General features: G+C 45.8%; 1 protein-coding gene across 1 annotated transcript; it reads right to left on the bottom strand.

Moving 5' to 3' along the window:
• Window positions 1-12,365: 12,365 nt before the first annotated feature.
• Window positions 12,366-13,382, bottom strand: LOC127335090 (PLAT domain-containing protein 3). Its single transcript, XM_051361680.2, has 2 exons — window positions 13,231-13,382; window positions 12,366-13,136 (listed from the first exon to the last, which is right to left on the bottom strand). Exons 1-2 carry the CDS (start codon window positions 13,270-13,272, stop codon window positions 12,588-12,590), a joined length of 591 nt encoding a protein of 196 aa, XP_051217640.1. The 5' UTR covers window positions 13,273-13,382; the 3' UTR covers window positions 12,366-12,587.
• Between the last annotated feature and the right edge of the window lie 6,301 nt (window positions 13,383-19,683).

Here is a 19,683-nt window from a genome sequence, read left to right as displayed (position 1 = left end):
AGCTTGGGTTATCGTCAAATCAAACTCAGTTCCAAGGACTATCTTGATGATGCTTATACCCATGGTGTCTCGTCTGAGTATACATTCATGTCCTTTGGTCTGACCAATATTTCTGCCTCGTTCATGCAAAATATGAGTTCCTCAATTGGAGTATCATGATAAGTTTTTTTTTATTGAGCCCATCGATGACATTCTTATTTCCTCCATGTCTAAAGAGGTTCACATTGAACAAGTGGCACTAATATTGGAAAATTTTGAGAATCATCTTTGTGTTATCCTGAAGTATGTGTTCTGGATGTTTGAAGTGACCTTCTCTGGTTCACGTGCATTTGCTGAAAGATGTCGCCGTGAGTCCGAGACGAGTTCCCTTTGTTTTTCTCGGGAATCATCGCAAGTCAGTTATGCATGTGCGGAATATTCTTGAGATGGCAGGTTGTTACCTCCATTTTCTTGAAAATTTCCTTGTGCACACTAAGCCACTGACCGGTTTGTTCAAGAAAGAGCAGTAGCTTAAGAGCTTCAATATCTTCTACGATGTCCCCTCCAGGACTCACTTGTGTTACATTGCTAGTTCATATGGACGCAATTGCCATCGCAGTTGTAACCACATGTATTATGGCAATCTAGCTCAATCCTTTGGAGCTTGACATTGTGGTCCATATCTTGAGAATCTATCGACTTTACCTTGGTGGTAACTGTTGAAAATTTCTAATTGGACACGATAAGTCTGAAATATATTTACACCTAACCTAAGCTGAATCTCAAGCGGCAATGATGGTTAGTGGTTCTCAAAGATTCATGGCATAGGTCTCTTTGTAATCCCGGCAAGATTGATGTCGTGGTTAACACAATTAGTCGGAAGCCTTATTGCCATAATCTCTTGATTCATCAAGAATAACCACTCTTCATAAGGATCTTGAGCGACTTTTTCTAGGAGTTGCTCTTATGATGTCTTTTCAATTCTGAAGTCTGACCTTCACTTGATGACCTATTGAAGGCTCGTGAATAGCCTAAAATTGGTGTCTAGAACGTCAATGAGAACATTACAAACAGAGTTGCTAAATGTCTCCCGGTCAATCCCTCGAAATCATTTCTCCACTAACAACAACTTTGTTCGGAGAAATTTCGCTCCCCGCTGATCCTTGGCACTTCACTAGCTAGTGCTCTTCCTTTTCGTTGGTTAGTACCAAAAAAAATTATAATCAACTCACACGTTGTGTGAAATCGTCACCATCTAGGGCCCCAGCCTTTTGAATACACTTCAATCGTTTCATGTACCCATGCCAGAAAAGTGACTATGATTCTTAAATCCAAAGTTGCTATGGTTGGATAATTCTTTGTGCTTCCACGAGTCACCCTATCTAAGAGTGCCTCGTCATGGTATCGAAGGCAGTTTAACTCTTCGCTACCTTGTCCCTTCATTTTCTTTTCAAGCTTGGAGTAATGGCCTACCAAAATTTGAAACTTCTTTCGTCTTCTTCGTTACTTTGACGTGTTTCATGTTTGTCAACTCAAGAGTTGTTTCTAAGCACTCCTTCCATGAGTTGATCATGAGATACTCGATCTTGTGAAGATCCACCGTCTAGTGTTATTCCCTCTTTCCTTTAGGTGTAGTTGAGCAACAACCTCAAGGGAAGAAAATGAAGCGTTTCATTCATGGTGTCTAGGATCAACTTCCTCAACAAAGAAGATCATCATGGTATCGACAAGTTCGTTGAAGACCGGTGTAGTCCTTGTTACCGTCTCTTTTCCTACCTTAGGAATCTCGGGGACGAGATTCTTGTAAGGGGGATAGAGTTGTAACATCCCTGTTTTGTTAAACCCTAATTAGGATTTGTTTGTGCATTCATGAGCATCATGTAAATTGCATTAAGAAAATTCACACTTTTAATAAAGTGGAAACCAAAAATGTATGCAAACTTCCCTCTGTTTAAATTTCCCCAAAATGTTTCAAACTTCGAAAACTTAAACATGTGGATCCTCAAATATTATTGGGCAGGCCACTAAATATTTTCCCTAAAGTTTTTGAGTTATTTCAGATCTTCAAAAGGTTGCCAAATAGCAAAATACAATTGGTTTTGTCCCCGTTTTGAAGTTTTCCAGAAAATCTGCAAAGCCAGGGGGGTATTTGAAAAACGTGGGCGTTGTCTTCTTCCTGGTGCCCAGGCAGGCACCTGCGTGGCCGCGCCCGAGCGCCCTGCGCCGGCCACCTCCTGCTCGACGCCCTCGTGGACGACGAGACGTCCTGGAGCCTCTCCCCCCTCACCTCGCCCCTATCCTCTCCCTTTCCCTGGCTCTCTCCTCTTCTCTCTGCGAGCGCGCCGAGCCAAACCCTGGCCGCCGGCAGACGTCGCTTCGCGCCGCCGTTCCGGCCAGCCCCGCGCCCAACCGCGACCACCAACGGCTCAGCCTCCTCCTGCTGCTCCTCCCCGTCGAAGGAATCGACGAGGGGAGGCCCAAATCGGCCGCCACAACCTCGTCTTCCCCGCGGCCGGCGAGGATGCCGACGGCCGCCGCGGCGCCTGCAGGCCTCGCCCGGCCTCGCTGAGCCCTCCTTCGCGTTCCTGGTGAGCCGCTGGTCCTCAAGGACTTCTCCTCGGACTCCCTCCTCCTCTGGTTTGGCCCCGCACCGTACGCCGCCGTGCTCCACCGTGGTAGGTCGTCGCCGGCCATGTTCAGGTGAACAAAAGCTGGCAGCGCCGCTGCTATTAGGTCCGCCTTGATGAGGCGCATCCAACGCGCGCCATACTGCATCCCTGTTTGCGCTCAATCGCCAAGTCCATGGTCGGCCAGAGTAGTCCTTGTAGGCACACGTTTATGGACTGGTTTTTATGTTGAACTCTCCTATTCCTGCTAGCAGAGCACTAATCAGAATACTTGTGGTTGTGGGTACGTTCAGTACTTGCATATTTGTCTCTACCGAAACTCACTTTACCTTTCATGCAAATACAATCTGAGACACCGCAATTCGAATTCAGCAATCAGCAGAAACCTATTAGTGCTCGCACTACTAGCAGTCGTTCAGTAGTTACATGCCAATGTTCAGATTTTATTCGTAGTAGAGCTACAGAAAAGTCCAGTTTAACGAAAGAGCAAAGTAGTTTCCGCCATACATCCTAACACAGTAAGAGAAAACACTTCAGAAAGTTTAACCAACTAATTTCGCATTGTTTTCCGTTTTCAGAAAATACCGGCACTTGTAAAATTTATAACTAATTCATTTTTACATCATAAAATTATGTGTAATATATCAAAATCTTAAGAAAAATAAGATCTACATTTTGGCACAAAAACCATGCATACTTGAACAACTTCAATTAACACTTATGTTAGAACAATATAATGCCACTTTATGGGGTTATCGAATTGCGGTATTTTATGCATTCAGCCCCATTTAAATTGATGAACATGTCTTAGCGTTAGTTTCAGTACCTAATTAACATGTCATGTCATCATACTTATATGTGCATTGCATCATGCCATGTGTTGATTGTTGTTCTACCTTTCCGGTGTTTGCTTCTTCGCGATCGATAGAGCACGAGTCCGAGCCGATGAAGATCGACAGCACCGAAGGTCCCTATTTCTCCACCGACGAACAATTCAAGCATGGGATCTTCGAAGATCCACTTCAGTTTGTCAGGGACAAAGGCAAGCCCTAGCCTGGTTCATACATGTTTTTGAAATGTTTTTACTTCTGGTTCCTACATATTGCATACGATTCAACTGTCTTTTATCGATAGGTAGAGTTACCCTATCTATTGCATGTTCCATCGTTGTAGCCTCAAATACCCTGATCCACTGCTCCTAGCGTAACTAGGTTTGGCATGTGTGCATCGCTAGAGCCTTTATATCTTTATGCTTAGCCATGCTTTGTTTGTTACGCTGCAACTCCGGTCTTCGGACTGGAGCCATACAATGAAGTGAAACTAGCATGACAGGTTGACGTGGTAAGTATAGAGATGTTGTTAAACATGATTAAAGGCTCAGACGAGAGGCCACATGGGATGTGGTGAGTTGTTTCGTTTCTGCCGATCCTAGAAACCGAGTTCTCGCCTCTTGAACCAAGACCGAGCGTACAACCACACGAGGCCCTATTATGGTACCCTCTCGACTCACTAACTTGCCTAGTAGATTCCATGAGTCACATAGTTTGCGTGTTATCTGGACATATGCATCGAAAACGTTTGTGAAAAGGTGCATGGCATACAGGTAGGTAAGCGTGGCCGAGGTGGCTTGGGTTAGAGTCCCTGGTGAAACCCACCTCGCCTCACATCGTTAAGGACCGACTTCGGGACTTGACCCGTTACGGCGGAACAATCCTTAGCGCGTGACTCATGGTCTCGGCGACAACAAGGTAAAGGTCGTGGTCAGCCACCCTCTGCCGGCTTTCCATGGAAGAGAGCTTATGATCTGACATTAAGAGTCGGCTGGTACGTGTGGGTAAAGTTGTGCACCCCTACAGGGTTATGAATCTTTTCGAAAAGCCGTGTCCACGGTTACGGACGACTTGGGAACGGACGTGGAGATCATAGAGAACATGAACCTAATCGTAAAACTTGACAATCAATGTGTGTTACGGATACCTTCTCCGGGTGTTGAGGGGGTGATCCGAGGATAGTGGTTCGAGATGATGAAGATTGGTGGATACAATATGATGATCAATAGAGATAGAGATATCGATCTCTTATCCCCTTTTAAAGGTTTCTGAGTAGTCGAGCTTCTTCTCTCTCTTGTCTTACAAAGGAAAATTGGCTTTACGCAAAAGAAGCCCCACAGAAAGCCCGCATACCCGCTTTGCTAAAAGGTTGTACTAAGTCTTGCTGAGTCCCTGTACTCAGCTTTGCATGCTTTTGTTTCAGAAGATGTCGCTCCAACAGATGGTGGTTTCTAGTCGACATCGACGAGTAGCTTGGGGTTCCCAGGTGGCAGCCTGGAATCTATGGGCTGGGACGTCGCCGTTATGCTCCTGGCCTCTTAGGTCTTTTGCTATCTTGCTATGTCTAATAGCATAACTTCGCTTCCGTTGATTGATGTATATCAGGTCAGTGACCTCTGCTTGTAATGCTTTGGTTCTTCGCTCAGTTATGAGCTTGTATTACTTTTTGAGTCGTAGAGTCACTGTTGTGTTACCGATTCTCTCACTGTAGTCTTTCGAGCTCTAGGTTAGGCTTATGTCAGACGAAGATCTGGTATTTGTCTAACCCTGATCCCGGGGGTGCCACAGATTTGAGCAACGGAAGTACCTCTAAAAAATTCGTATTTACTGGCTGTTCTGTTTTGACAGATTCTGTCTCTGTTTTTTGCATTGTCTCTTGTGGACTTTAAGCAAGGCTTTCTAGACATGGAGAGCTGTAGCTAATGTTTTATTGAGTTCTTGCAATGTGTCACTACAGGACTAAAGTGGATTAAAGTTTTTTTTGAGTACTAACCCCTCTAATGAAGTTTATGAGAAGTTTGGTGTGAAGGAAGTTTTCAAGGGTCAATAGAGGAGGATGATATATGATCAAGAAGAGTGAAAAATCTAAGCTTGGGGATGCCCCCGTGGTTCATCCCTGCATATTTCAAGAAGACTCAAGCGTCTAAGCTTGGGGATGCCCAAGGCATCCCCTTCTTCATCAACAATTTATCAGGTTTCTTCTATTGAAACTATATTTTTATTCGGTCACATCTTATGTGCTTTACTTGGAGCGTCTGTGTGCTTTTATTTTTGTTTTTGTTTGAATAATTTCGGATCCTAGCATTACTTGTGTGGGAGAGAGACACGCTCCGCTTTTTCATATGAACACTGGTGTTCTTCATTTTACTTTTAATGTTCATGACAAAAGTTGGAAGCTATTGCACTTATTGTTATTTGGTTGGAAACAGAAAACGCCTCATATTGTCTTGAATAATTTGACACTTGGCAATGTTTTGAGCTCTCAAGTAGATCAAGTTTAAGCTCTTGCACCATGTAGTTTAAACCTATTAGCGGAGAACTACCGTAGAGCTTGTTGAAATTGGTTTGCATGATTGGTCTCTCTAAGGTCTAGATATTTTCTGGTAAAAGTGTTTGAGGAACAAGGAAAACAGTGTAGAGTATTATAATGCTTGCAATATGTTCTTATGTGAGTTTTGCTGTACCGGTTCATACTTGTGTTTGCTTCAAATAACCTTCTAGCCAAAGCCTTGTACTGAGAGGGAATACTTCTCGTGCATCCAAATCCTTGAGCCAAAAACTATGCCATTTGTGTCCACCATACCTACCTACTACATGGTATTTTTCTGCCATTTCAAGTAAATACTTCATGTGCTACCTTTAAACAATTCAAAATTTATCATCTCTTATTTGTGTCAATGTTTTATAGCTCATGAGGAAGTATGTGGTGTTTTATCTTTCAATCTTGTTGGGCAGACTCTCACCAATGGACTAGTGGCTTCATCCGCTTATCCAATAATTTTGCAAAAAGAGCTGGCAATAGGGTTCCCAGCCCCAATTAATTAACTTTCATTAATAATTCTCTTCACATGTTTTGCCCTGATTTATCAGTAAGCAACTTAATTTTGCAAATAGACACTCCTCCATGGTATGTGAAATGTTGGAACGCACCCGAGGATTCGGTTAGCCATGGCTTGAGAAAGCAAAGGTTGGGAGGAGTGTCATCTCTAAATAAAACTAAAATAAATAGACACTCCTTCATGGTATGTGAATGATTGGAAGGCACCCGAGGATTCGGTTAGCCATGGCTTGTGAAAGCAAAAGGTTGGAAGGAGTGTCACCCAAAAATAAATAAACTAAACTAAAGTACATGTGTAAACAAAAGAGAAGAGGGATGATCTACCTTGCTGGTAGAGATAACGTCCTTCATGGGAGCCGCTCTTTGAAAGTCTGTTTGATGAGGGGGTTAGAGTGCCCACTACCATTCGTTGACAACAACAAACACCTCTCAAAACTTTACTTTTATGCTCTCTATATGATTTCAAAACTTGAAAAGCTCTAGCACATGATTTAATCACTGCTTCCCTCTGCGAAGGGCCTTTCTTTTACTTTATGTTGAGTCAGTTTACCTACTTCCTTCCATCTTAGAAGCAAACACTTGTGTCAACTGTGCATTGATTCTTACATACTTGCTTATTTGCATTCATCATATTACTTTGTGTTGACAATTATCCATGAGATATATATGCATGTTGAAAGTTGAAAGCAACTGCTGAAACTTATATCTTCCTTTGTGTTGCTTCAATGCCTTTACTTTGAATTTATTGCTTTATGAGTTAACTCTTATGCAAGAATTTTGATGCTTGTCTTGAAAGTACTATTCATGAAAAGTTTTGCTATATGTTATCTATTTGTTAGCAACTATAGATCGTTGCCTTGAGTCACTGCATTCATCTCATATGCTTTACAATATTATGATCAAGATTATGTAAGTAGCATGTCACTACAGAAATTATTCTTTTTATCGTTTACCTACTCGAGGGCGAGTAGGAACTAAGCTTGGGGATGCTGATACGTCTCCAACGTATCTATAATTTCTGATGTTCAATGCTTGTTTTATGACAATACCTACATGTGTTGCTCACACTTTATAATATTTTTATGCGTTTTCCGGAACTAACCTATTAACAAGATGCCGAAGTGCCAGTTCCTGTTTTCTGTTGTTTTTGGTTCCAGAAAGGCTGTTCGGGCAATATTCTCGGAATTCGACGAAACAAAGACCCAGTATCTTATTTTTCCCGGAAGATTCCAGAACACCGAAGGAGAGTCGGAGGCGGGCAGCAGGGGGCCCACACCATAAGCCGGCGCGGGTGGCCCCCTGGCCGCGCCAGCCTATGGTGAGGGGGCCCCAGGCGCCTCCTTGCGCCGCCTCTTCGCCTATAAGACCCCTTTCGACCTAAAAACGCGATACGAATTGACGAAACTCCAGAAAGACTCCAGGGGCGCCGCCGCCATCGCGAAACTCCAATTCGGGGGATAGAATCTCTGTTCCGGCACGCCGCCGGGATGGGGAAGTGCCCCAGGAAGCCATCTCCATCGACGCCACCGCCTCCATCATGCTCCGTGAGTAGTTCCCCCATGGACTACGGGTTCTAGCAGTAGCTAGTTGGTACTCTCTATCCCATGTACTTCAATACAATGATCTCATGAGCTGCATTACATGATTGAGATCCATCTGATGTAATCGATGTTGTGTTTGTTGGGATCCGATGGATGATATATTATGATTAGTCTATCTATAAAGTTTGTGAAGTTATTGTTGCTGCAATCTTGTTATGCTTAATGCTTGTCACTAGGGCCCGAGTGGCATGATCTTAGATTTAAGCTCTATATGTATTGCTTAGATTGTATCTACAAGTTGTTTGCACATATTGCTGTCCGGAACCCGAGGCCCCAAAGTGACAGAAATTGGGACAACCGGAGGGGAAGGCTGTGATATGAGGATCACATGTTTTCACCAAGTGTTAATGCTTTGCTCCGGTGCTCTATTAAAAGGAGTACCTTAATAGCCAGTAGATTCCCTTGAGGCCCGGCTACCACCGGCTGGTAGGACAAAAGATGTTATGCAAGTTTCTCATTGCGAGCACGTATGACTATATATGGAAAACATGCCTACATGATTAATAATCTTGATGTTCTGTCTTAATGCTATTTCAATCCTATCAATTGCCCAACTGTAATTTGTTCATCCAACACTTGTCACTTGTTATTGGAGAGTTACCACTAGTGTAGATCGCTGGGAACCCCGGTCCATCTTTCATCATCATATACTCGTTCTATATGTCATTGGAAGTAGTATCAACTATTTTCTGGTGCCATCGCCTCTGTGTTATTGCTACTGCTGTTGTGTTACTGTTACTATTGCTCTCATATTACTGCTGCTTTCACATCACCCCTATTGCTAGTGCTTTTCCAGGTGCAGTTGAATTGACAACTCAGTTGTTAAGGCTTATAAATATTCTTTACCTCCCCTTGTGTCGAATCAATAAATTTGGGTTTTACTTCCCTCGAAGACTGTTGCGATCCCCTATACTTGTGGGTCATCAGTTATCAGTGGAGTAAACAACAATTAGGGTTTCCAAAGGAAACACTAGCTAAAAGAGTCCTCAAGTGAATGAGGGAGAAATGCAAATCACTTTGATGAAGATGTAGATCGAGGTCTTCTCCTTCGATTCTCCAAAGATCAAGAGCTTTGGGTGGAGGGAGGAGAACAAGTGATTTTGGTGGCTCGGCTATTAGGGTTGCTTCTTGGATGAACGAGCAACCTTCTCCATTGGGGAAGAAGGCTATCTATATCTCTTATAAAGCAAAACCCCACTAAAGAGTCATTTAAATCTTAACATGCAGCCTATCAACATCATCACATATTTGTAGCCGTTCAATTTTAATCTCCGTCTTGATCCTGACCGTCCGATCCATGTTTAATTAACTCAATCCCAACTACTATATACACATGCTTGCACGTCACCGCATCCATGGGTCCAGTCAAGTCCTTTGTTCTCCCTATTTTTCTGCTTTGGAGCGTACTGTTACTAAAGCAGCCATCTATTATTTTTTAGGGAGCTAAGGCCAAGGCTGTTGGCCTTTTATGGTGCTATACTCCATTAATTTCCGTGTGTTTTCCATACTATGGTAATTCCGTTGCTCTATTAGTTACTCCTTCATTTGGTAGGAACAAATCCGAGATGAAGAAGCTATCTTTTGATCTTCCTCTTCCCTGGTCATTTGTTCTAGAGAGCTCTTCGTAGCATCCCATCATTCTATAAATTCCCCTCATACCTCTACACACATCGAAAAATGCCTCACACCCAAGAGAAGAAAGGTACATGAAGGACCTTTGCCCCAACGAATTGTGATGTCACTCGGGCATCAATGTTGCGTGGTTGCCGGAGAGCATGCAACCTCCTATAGTTGGTCGCCGGAGAGAGCCCTTATGCGCCTCGCCAAGTTGTAGTCCAAGAAGAGCGAATTTCTATTCTACGTGGTATTTTGCTTCCCTGATGCCAAGAACTCCATGACTACCGTACTTGCTCACATTGAAACATATTCATGGTGCAGAATTATATGTTTGTGTGATTCAGTTAACTGGATACATCTATCATGTTGTTGCATCCTCCAGTTTCAAATGAAAGTAAGTATTATTGTGTTCCCAATTTAACAGAACTATGGACTTGGATGATACAAAGTTTAGCCAAAGAGTGAACTGAATACTTAGGTTCTTCCTCATCTTCCTTCTATATGGCTCTCTGACTAATAAGATTTTAATCATGTGTCTGATGTTGGCGGTAGTTCCATATTATATTGCTCAGTTCATGGCATCATTTACTTATCAGAACCACTATAAAAACAATAGATGATATATTTTTCAGCATGTCTGAGTGAAGCCAACTATCCGATGTACTAACCACAATTAGTGGTTATTTTGTTCTATGGTCAAGCCTCATCGTCAATCATACTCTTTAACCTTTGAATGAGAATCAGGAGGTCTACGTAGGATGTTCACTCTTTCCTACTTGAATGCAACAAAGTTCCTACTATGATAAGATAATATTTTACAGAGTACTGTAGAAAAAACATCATTATTATTGCAAAAAAATAGATTTAGCCAGTACTTATCTGATGTTGCTAAGGTATTCTTCTATTTTATATGAAGAGGTATCAAGTCCCAACAACAGAAGAAGGCCCATGGAGGATCAAGTGGGCGAAAAGCTTGATCAGCCTAGGATGGCCAAGGCCAGTATAAGGCCACCACAGGAACATAATGATCCCTCCATCTCGCCTAGTGGGCCTACTGACGAGCCATCAGCCGGACGAGATCGTTAAAAAAAGGCCGACCGTTGCGAAGGGAACGCAACTCGTTCCGCACGCGATAAGTGGCGCGCTGTGATGCCAGAAAATTCATGGGAAGTGGTCTCCCTGCTCACCACGTGTCGCAAGGGGAAGCAAGGTGGGGATGAGGGATGAGAGAGAAGACTGGATTGTGTCAGTTTTTCTCTTTTTCTTTTAGATTCGTTTTTTTCAAAATGAAATATCTTGAGAACCGTAAGTCCAAATTGAGAACCGTTTTCACTTTTGAGATCCTCGCGTCGAGATCTTCAAAACTAGATCCCATGTTGATAGGTTTCGAGATATATTTTTTTCGTACTTCCAATAATATTATGATTGTACCTGTGGTGTGTACCTAACTGTACTCGTGTTTCAACTGATAAGTACTTCTGTTTTTAGAGTATTTGGTGCAATTTTTCCCTTTACTCGCTAAGTGTACTCACCCGTGTGCGGGACTGCATGTACTTCTTACAGCCTTGTATTGTCACTGCTTCGTGTGTGCCTTTGTACTTACTGTATATGTACTTGCTCGTGTTCACATTGTACACCTTTCGTATGCTAGGCGTTTGTACCTGCTCGTGTGTGTGACTGTACTTGTACTCGCTCGTGTGTTCAACTGTACTCGTGGGTTGTGCGTGACTGTACCTGCTCGTGTGCACGACTGTACCTGCTCGTGTGTGCCACTGTACCTGCTTGTGTGCGTGAATGTACTTGTACTCGCTCGTGTGTGTACCTGTACTCGTGCTCTGTATGTAAATGTACTCGTGCTTTATGAGCTACTGTATTCGGGTGTATGTTGTGTTGTACTCGTCCTCCCCTGTAGTTAGATTTGTATGTAATCGTACTCGTATGTTGCACGTGATTGTACTCGAATTTTTTCAAAAATGTACTCGTCAATTAGATTTTAATTTGAACAGAAGTTATTTGTGTATTGAAGTACACGTATACGTATACGTGCATGTAATTTTCAGCCGTGATTGTACCTCAACGCCATACGATTTAGCGGCCTGCAGGCAGCCTAGGTACGTACGAGCCACCGCGCGCGGGTACGAGCTAATGAATTTCAGCCGCGGGGCAGACCGGTGCGTACTCGCGCGGGAGCTTCGCTGTACGCGCATGCGATTAAGCCGCTGGTTGAGTTGCAGCGTACGCGCGGGAGGTTCTCCAGCGTTTACACGTGTCGCTCGTTCCTGAGTTCGGTTCCCTTTACGAAGGTTGGTAGTGATACCCTCAGCCGGATGGCCAACTCTCGTATCTACACCGGACCATTGAGATCGCTACTTAAGGCTAGGAGAGAAACCAACTGCTTAAAGCGGTAATCTGCTCTATGTTATTGAGAGAATGGTACAAAGGACCAACTATTATTGCTCTAATTGCCCAAACTACTCACTTCACATGTTTATTTTCACAAACCACCAACTATTTTCCACGATGGAAACACCATTGTCCACGTTGCGAGAAACAATGTTGGCCACCCCTACTGACGCAGACGTATTACCAAGTCGCTCTGTCGCTGCCCAGTTCGACACGCACCACTCCACGAGACAGTTCCAGCAGAGCACAATTGACGAAACCAGTACCCAGATGGAGATGGTCTTTATTTCCTCGTGCTACTACGATCAGGACGTCGGCAAAAAAAAAAAAAAAACTCATGGTACACGCAGCAGATGACATTTGTACTGTACTGTACTGTACATCATAATAATAATCATCGCACGGCAATAAAAATCTTCCACAGTTTCACACCACGCAATGCACGCGGCCGGCCATGGCCCATGGGTCGACATCACAGAGCGGTCGACCTGGCCTTGTCCCCCGTGGCGGCAGCCGCGGAGACGACGCCGGAGTCCCCCGACCCCGAGCACGTGTCGACGGTGGCGTAGAGGCGGTAGGGCGAGGCGTCGGTGGCGAGCCACTGCTCGACGGTGAAGAGCTGCTGCGCGCACCCCAGGTGGGGCCCCGTGGCGGTGACCTCGACGTAGTTGCAGTACCAGCCGTGGTGCGCGCCGGCGCCGTCGGAGGTGACGTTGGCGAAGCAGGGCGCGGTGGCCATGCAGGGGCCCCTGCCGCCGAAGATGTCGAGGTTGCCGCGCTCGAAGTAGTCGTAGCCGTCCCCCATCATCCCGCCCCACTTCTCCAGGTCGGCGATCCGGATGCCCGTGCCGTCCGAGCCCAGCAGCGTCACGCCGATCGCCGAGTCCGTCCCGCCCTTCCAGATCGACCCCGTCCGCACGTACACCGTGTACACGCACTGCTGCTCCGGGTCCGACGACAGGCGGCCGCCGCCGACGCCGCGCGAGACGACCTCGACCGCGCGCTCCGACGACGCGTACGCCTGATTGACCAAGCACATGGCGTCAGAAAATCACGCGGCGATTCTAGCTGTGCAATAGATCAAGCCTAGCTAGTAGAGGACAAGCTCAGCTTACCGCGGCGGCGAACGAGACGAGGAGAAGGCAGCAGAGCTTCATGGCCGGGGGCGGGCAGGCTTCGCTGCTTCTGGACCTTCGATTGTCAACGGGGAAGTGAAGCGATTGGGGACGATACAAGTGAGCGCCTAGCCCTGGCGCTATAAATTGGATCGGGCGGGGGCCCATAGGACAGTGACACGTTGGGGGAGTAGATGGAGCCTGGAGGAGTTGATTTTTTTGCTTGTTGGCAGGAGAATCCAAGGGGGCATATTCTTTTGGGGATTATATTGTCACCGGTTTATGCTAAGTGTAAATGTGTAAATACAACCTCTGTTTTAAAATATAAACTTTTTTAAATACTTTCTCCTATTCAAAATAATTCTCTAAAAATAGATGTATCTATACATTAAAATATGTCTAAATATTTTAGTTTCTAATAATTAATTTGAACTGGAAGGAGTATAAGTTTTTCTAGAAAGCTAAAAAAAATTGGTACTTGTTTCTATATAGAGCATACACGCTATCTATAGATCCTCAATTTTTCAGATATAATATAATTATGTAACATAAAACAATACCATTAGAAAACATAACATTTTTTTAATAATATATATTTTGTAAGATATATCTTGTATTACAATGGTAAAATGGATGATCTAGAAAGAAGCTCAGGTCCTATATAACGGGACGAATAGAGTAAAATGGTTTACATTACGAAATGGGTACTACGATAAAGTTTGTGTACAGATCTCCTGGCCGTCCGTTCCGGGGACGTGGAGTGTTGATATTCATCCATTTTTCCGATCTATCGATCCTGGTCGTCCAATGGGAATCTGGACACTGCTCACATGGTCCAGTTCGTCCATTCCTAACGTCCCCTTTTCACCGTCTGTGGCGTACTTGTGGGACCTAGGCGTCCGCGACTGCGGCTATACGTGGTTGAGTGTGGGTGTTCAACCAAACAGTGTTGAGCGATGGTTCCCTGTGGTTCTGCATGCTCGCCAGGGGCAAGGTTTTTTCTCTTTCATTTCCTGCACAACGCCTGTGGAGAAGACGAGGTCGAGCGGTGCGCGGTGGAGGCTCCTTCGTCGCCGGGTATAGGGCAGGAGCATCCTCTCCTTGGCCATGGTCGGATGTAGAGAGAGGGAGGGACGGGTGGACAACAGAGCACCAGATCTTCTACAATTCCATAGAGCAGAGGCGGTAGGACAACCTCACCCTCCTAGGGTTTCCTAAGCCCAGCCATCGGAGCTTCAGGTGGAGGACGACGACGCCGCCGCTCCTTTCTTCCGGTCGACCCACATCGCTCGTCCGCAGGTGCCCCTCCTAGCCTCTCTCTCCCTCGCGTCGCAGTCTCCTCCCTCCACCCCCAATCAACTACAGCGTCCCCTCCACCTCTCCTATGGCAGGCGCAACGGGATGGACAAGAAGCCCGCGGCCCGCCGCCGCGGCCTCGGCCGCCGGAGACGCGGCGGCACATGCGCAGACCAGTTGAATATGTCAAAAATATGCTCCGGATCAACTAGTTCCAAAATGTGCTCCCGATCATAATGTGTCAAAGTTTGAATTTCATTTAAAATATGCCAAAGTTTGAACTTTTACTTGAAATTTTATAGCGCATGTGATGTAAAATACGCAACCTGTTAAAAAAATAAACAATTGGTGTAATACGTTGGTGATGTAAAATATACATCATCTAATCAAAGGGCAGTTTTGCAAAAGAAAAAAAAAAGCCGAATGCTATCATCGTGCACGAGTGATACAGCTGAGCTGAGCTGGAGGGCTGGTTAGCACGGGAAATTTCGAGGTTTTCAGATCAAAGTCAAATAAGGATTCATCTGGAGAAAACACGTTTGAGGATCGCTCGTGTGCATGAGTGGATCATGTATGTCTACGTGTTCTGTGGTAGTTGGCGAGGGCGGTGACAGTAGGCAGGTGTCATCGTGTCAGTCGAGGAAGTGTCGGCTAATAGTGCATTCATTGATCAGCTACGCGGAGTAAACGAAGACCGTACCTTGTTGTCCATGATCCACCGGCATATAGTTTGATTGACGAATTCAACACCTTTTATTTCATTATCATGGGGCCATCTTATTAAAAATCCATCGTCTAAGATCTTTGATAGGACGTGTATATCATTGACGCTGCGGCTGACGTACAACTATTGGCCCTCTCCACGTTACGGATGCGTATTTCTTGAACAAGTCTAATAAAGCAATTCAGGCGAAATTAGAGTCTGATCCTTAAGTTCACCATCAGCAAGAATGAAGCTGAAATAGTGTTGGTCGACACCAAGCATCTCCAATACCAAACCATGATCGGCCCCAATGAGTTTGGCACCGGACATATTAGAGCATCTCCAGCCGCGTCCCTCAAACCGTCCCCCAAACCGCGCCGGATTGAGCGTTTGGAGGACGTGTTTTGTTCGTGCCGCGTTTGGGGGACGTCGCTCCCCAGCCGCGTCCACCAAACGCCGCCCCCAAACATTTAAAATAATTTTTTTAGCACATAAACCATTTATATCAAATGTAGCATATGAAAAAAAATGTTTTCGAGGATTGTTTTCAAATTAAATTACAACAAACAATAAAACAAGTAATCAAATATAATAAAAAGTGCTAGATGATACATCAAGGTGCCACGGTATTTTCTTTGATCCTCCACAAATGCTCAACGAGATCAGCTTGAAGTTGCTCATGCACATTGCTGTCACGGATCTCTGCGTGCATGGCGAGAAAATCAGCAAAATCTGCAGGCAACTCATGATCAACCTCCGCGAGAGGGCCTTGACACTCATAGGGACCAACATGTGACCTAACATGATTCTTGCGGTCATCCTCGATGATCATGTTGTGCATGATCACACAAGCCTGCATCACCTCCCACATTTGGTCGTGAGACCCGCCTTAGAGCAGTGGTACCGGACAATGGCAAATTGTGCTTGAAGCACACCAAATGCCCGCTCGACATCCTTCCTGCAAGCCTCTGTCGTGTAGCAAAGTGAGAATTCTTCGGACACGATGGATTCGAGATTGTTTTGACAAAAGTGGCCCATTTTGGATATATACCATCGGCTAGATAATAGCCTTTGGTATATTGGTGGCCATTGATCTCATAGTTGCATGGTGGAGCATGCCCTTCCACTAGTCTCGTCGAACACCGGAGATCGCCGCAACACGTTGATGTCATTGTGTGATCCCGCCATGCCAAAGAAAGAATGCCAAATCCACAGGTCATAATCTGCCACGCCTTCAAGCACCACACCGCAATATCCATGACGCCCTTTGTATATACCTTGCCAAGCAAACGGGCAGTTCTTCCATGCCCGGTGCATGCAATCAATGCTTCCAAGCATTCCAAGAAATCCTCTCGCAGCATTTTGTGCCATGATCCTGCGCCTCTTCCTCGGTTGGCCCTCTCAAGTAGTATTTGCCAAACTTTCCCACCACGGCTCGGCAAAACTTGTACATGCACTCAATGGCGTAGACTCACTCATGCGAAGGTAGTCGTCCTGTGTATCGGCAGGTGCTCCGTATGCAAGCATCCTCATGGCGGCGGTGCACTTCTGAATGGATGAGAACCCGAGAACGCCTACAGCGTCGACCTTGAGCTTGAAGTAGGGGTCGAACTCTCGAACGCCGTGGAGGATATTCATGAACAGGCCCTTGCTCATCTGTCAGACGCCGCGCGAAAAATTGTCGGCATGTGTTGCCCCGTCGGCGAAGTAGTCGTTTCCGCGGCATGGCATGCCCCTCCATCCTCTCGCCGGGGCTTCGACTTCCTTCTTCCCGGCCTTGATCCTCGCGGCGCGGCCTCTTCCTCTTCTCCGCCTCGAGCGTCAAGCATGCCCTGGAGGGACGCGATGATCGCAAATGCTCCCGCAGGTCGTCGTCGAACGCTTGCTCGTCCTCCAGCAGCAGGGCAACCATCTCATCGTCGTTGTCCATGGCTAAAGCAAAATCAATGGTTAAAATTGCGCCGAGGCAGACGACGCAACAAACAGCGACCAATCGCGCCTACCTGGCAAGTCGTCGAGCACCTTCTGTGCGCGGAGGTGGGGCGGATTTGACGGCGCGTTCTGGGAGGCGCTGGCGACGCGGCGGCGGCGGCACGACCGGCGGGAGCCCCAGCCGCGACAACGGTGCTGACTCGCAGCACAGATCAGACGCCCAAACGGCCGGGAAATCCAGCGGCGGCGGTGGGGTGGGAGGCGCGGGAAGGAAGGAGCGACGAGAAAAGAGGCGCGAACCAACGGTTTATGCAAATAGTCACCGACATGTGGGAGCCCGCCTCGTTGCAGTCCGGCGTCCCCGGAGCGTCCCCTGTGGGACGGGGACGGGCTCGGGGCGCCGGACACCGTATAGGGGCGCGCCGGACAAAAATGGGCTTTGGGGGACGCGGCTGGAACGCTTTTTTTGTCCGGCGCGCCCCAAATCCCTTTGGGGGACGCTTTGGGGGACGCGACTGGAGATGCTCTTAGGCCCTTTTCTACCAGAACTCCTTGGCGAAGACCTGCACAATTTTGAATCCACCTCAAAGGCACCAAACTCTCGGACCAGATTCCAAAATAATTTCATGAAAAAGGTGAGACACTAAATTCGTCAGATTGTTAGATCTGTAAAAATATCATAGATATGCAACTTTTGTAGAAGCATTTATCAACTAAAACCAATATCTAAACGCAACTCACTGATATGGTGAATATATCTTAAATGACATGAATAACCATGATTCTTTCCCCCAGTTTCCACGACGAAAGCTCGTTCAGAGTTGTAAGCGACCACCGCTGCTTAGCCCGACCCCAGATTTGACGGTGCTAAAAACGTCATTGGCATCTCAAACAATAAGCTCCATGGGTCCCCTATTTTGGAATAGTGTGAAGAATTCAAGATCCAGATGAGGTTCATGCTCAATTTAGGTGGATTTCTTGTCAAAGCCGAACATCTCAAGACCCAAGAAAATGCATTGGTGAGAATTTCGCCCGCATCAAATCGTAATTTTTTGTTCACCACCGGATGATTGTGTTGGGTAAATTATGACCTTGTACGATCGTATCGGGTGAGCAACGGTCGCTTCGTCATAGTACTGACTTATGATTGTTTTGATTGTGGCCACCGGTTGCCATACCAAAATTTTGGCGTTGACTAGCACCATGGGCTAGTGTTTGGATTGAAGGCGTCCTGGCCTATGCTAGCCATGACAAAATTTTGGTCGAAGGAAAGCCAAAAGCTAATGCAGATCTCTCGCCCCTTGATTTGGCGTGGCTGACAGAGGCGCAAACCAAACAGTCCCTCATTGATCGTCACAAACCAAACAGCCCCCTCATTGATCTTCATCTACCCTGTGTCAAAAAGGCACAAACCAATCACCCCCTCATATTTTTTTTTTGGGAATTCAGAGCTTTATATATCACTTAATAGGATTATAATCACTCAACAGAGTGTCAGTAAGAAAGCTTGGGTTATAATTAATCCACAAGCATCTTCTCCTATCAACACTAGCTTGCCTAGCACATAATTGGGCTGCACAATTTGCTTCACGCCGTACAAAACAAATGCTAGAACTAGTAAAAGCTCTCATAGTTTCTCTTATCTCTTGAGAGATAGCCATGATATCCTACCTATCTTCATTCTCCGGACAAAGGTTCACAACTTCCTTTGCATCAGTTTCTATCATAACTTTGGTATAACCCAGGTCAGCCGCTAGTCTTGCCCCATCTCGCACCGCGTAGGCTTTCATACTCCGAGCACTTGCTGCATGCTCATACCAAATAGCATGTGCACGTAATAAAGCTCCTTGGCCGTCTCTTATCACCAATCCTGTGCTTCCAGACTAGGTATCCTTCAAATAACTTGCGTCGGTGTTAATTTTTACCCAGCCTTGCTCAGGTGGCTTCCATCTAACTTTCATCTTCCCACTCTTGTTCTTTTTTCCTTTACCGATCTGAAATAAATCGACAGTGGTCTGCAGAACCCACTTGATCGACTCGTGTATCGATCTTTGTTCTTCTCCATGTCTGCGTTTGTTCCGCTCTCTCCAAATAGACCAGCAACTGCATAGGATTGAGGCCCTATCCTCCTCCTTTAATTCCTTGTCATCAATCATATCCATTGCCCATGATCTGGGATGAAATGTAGGGATTTTCAACCCTGCCATGCTCTTCATTTCTTGCCAGAATAGGCGTGCCCATGTACAGTCAAACAATGCGTGGAAGATGGTTTCATCTGTTTTACCACATGCCTCACAAACTGATAGGCGTTCCATCTTTCTGTGCTTGTCTGGTTGGCACAAAATCTTTGATGACTCTCCACCAGAAGGATCGTACCTTCGGTGGCACATGGATCTTCCGTAGCTTTTTCCATATTTGTTCTGTTCTATCCCATGAGCCTACCGTTGCAGCAGCTTGTTGTTGGGATGAAAGCAAACGGTACATCGACCAAGAGAACCAATCACCCCCTCATTGATCTTCAT

The sequence above is a fragment of the Lolium perenne genome, chromosome 2, assembly GCF_019359855.2.
Source record: "Lolium perenne isolate Kyuss_39 chromosome 2, Kyuss_2.0, whole genome shotgun sequence".
NCBI lineage: Eukaryota > Viridiplantae > Streptophyta > Magnoliopsida > Poales > Poaceae > Lolium > Lolium perenne.
The sequence above is the reverse complement of the archived record's forward strand: the minus strand, read 5'-3'. Positions and strand labels throughout refer to the sequence as shown.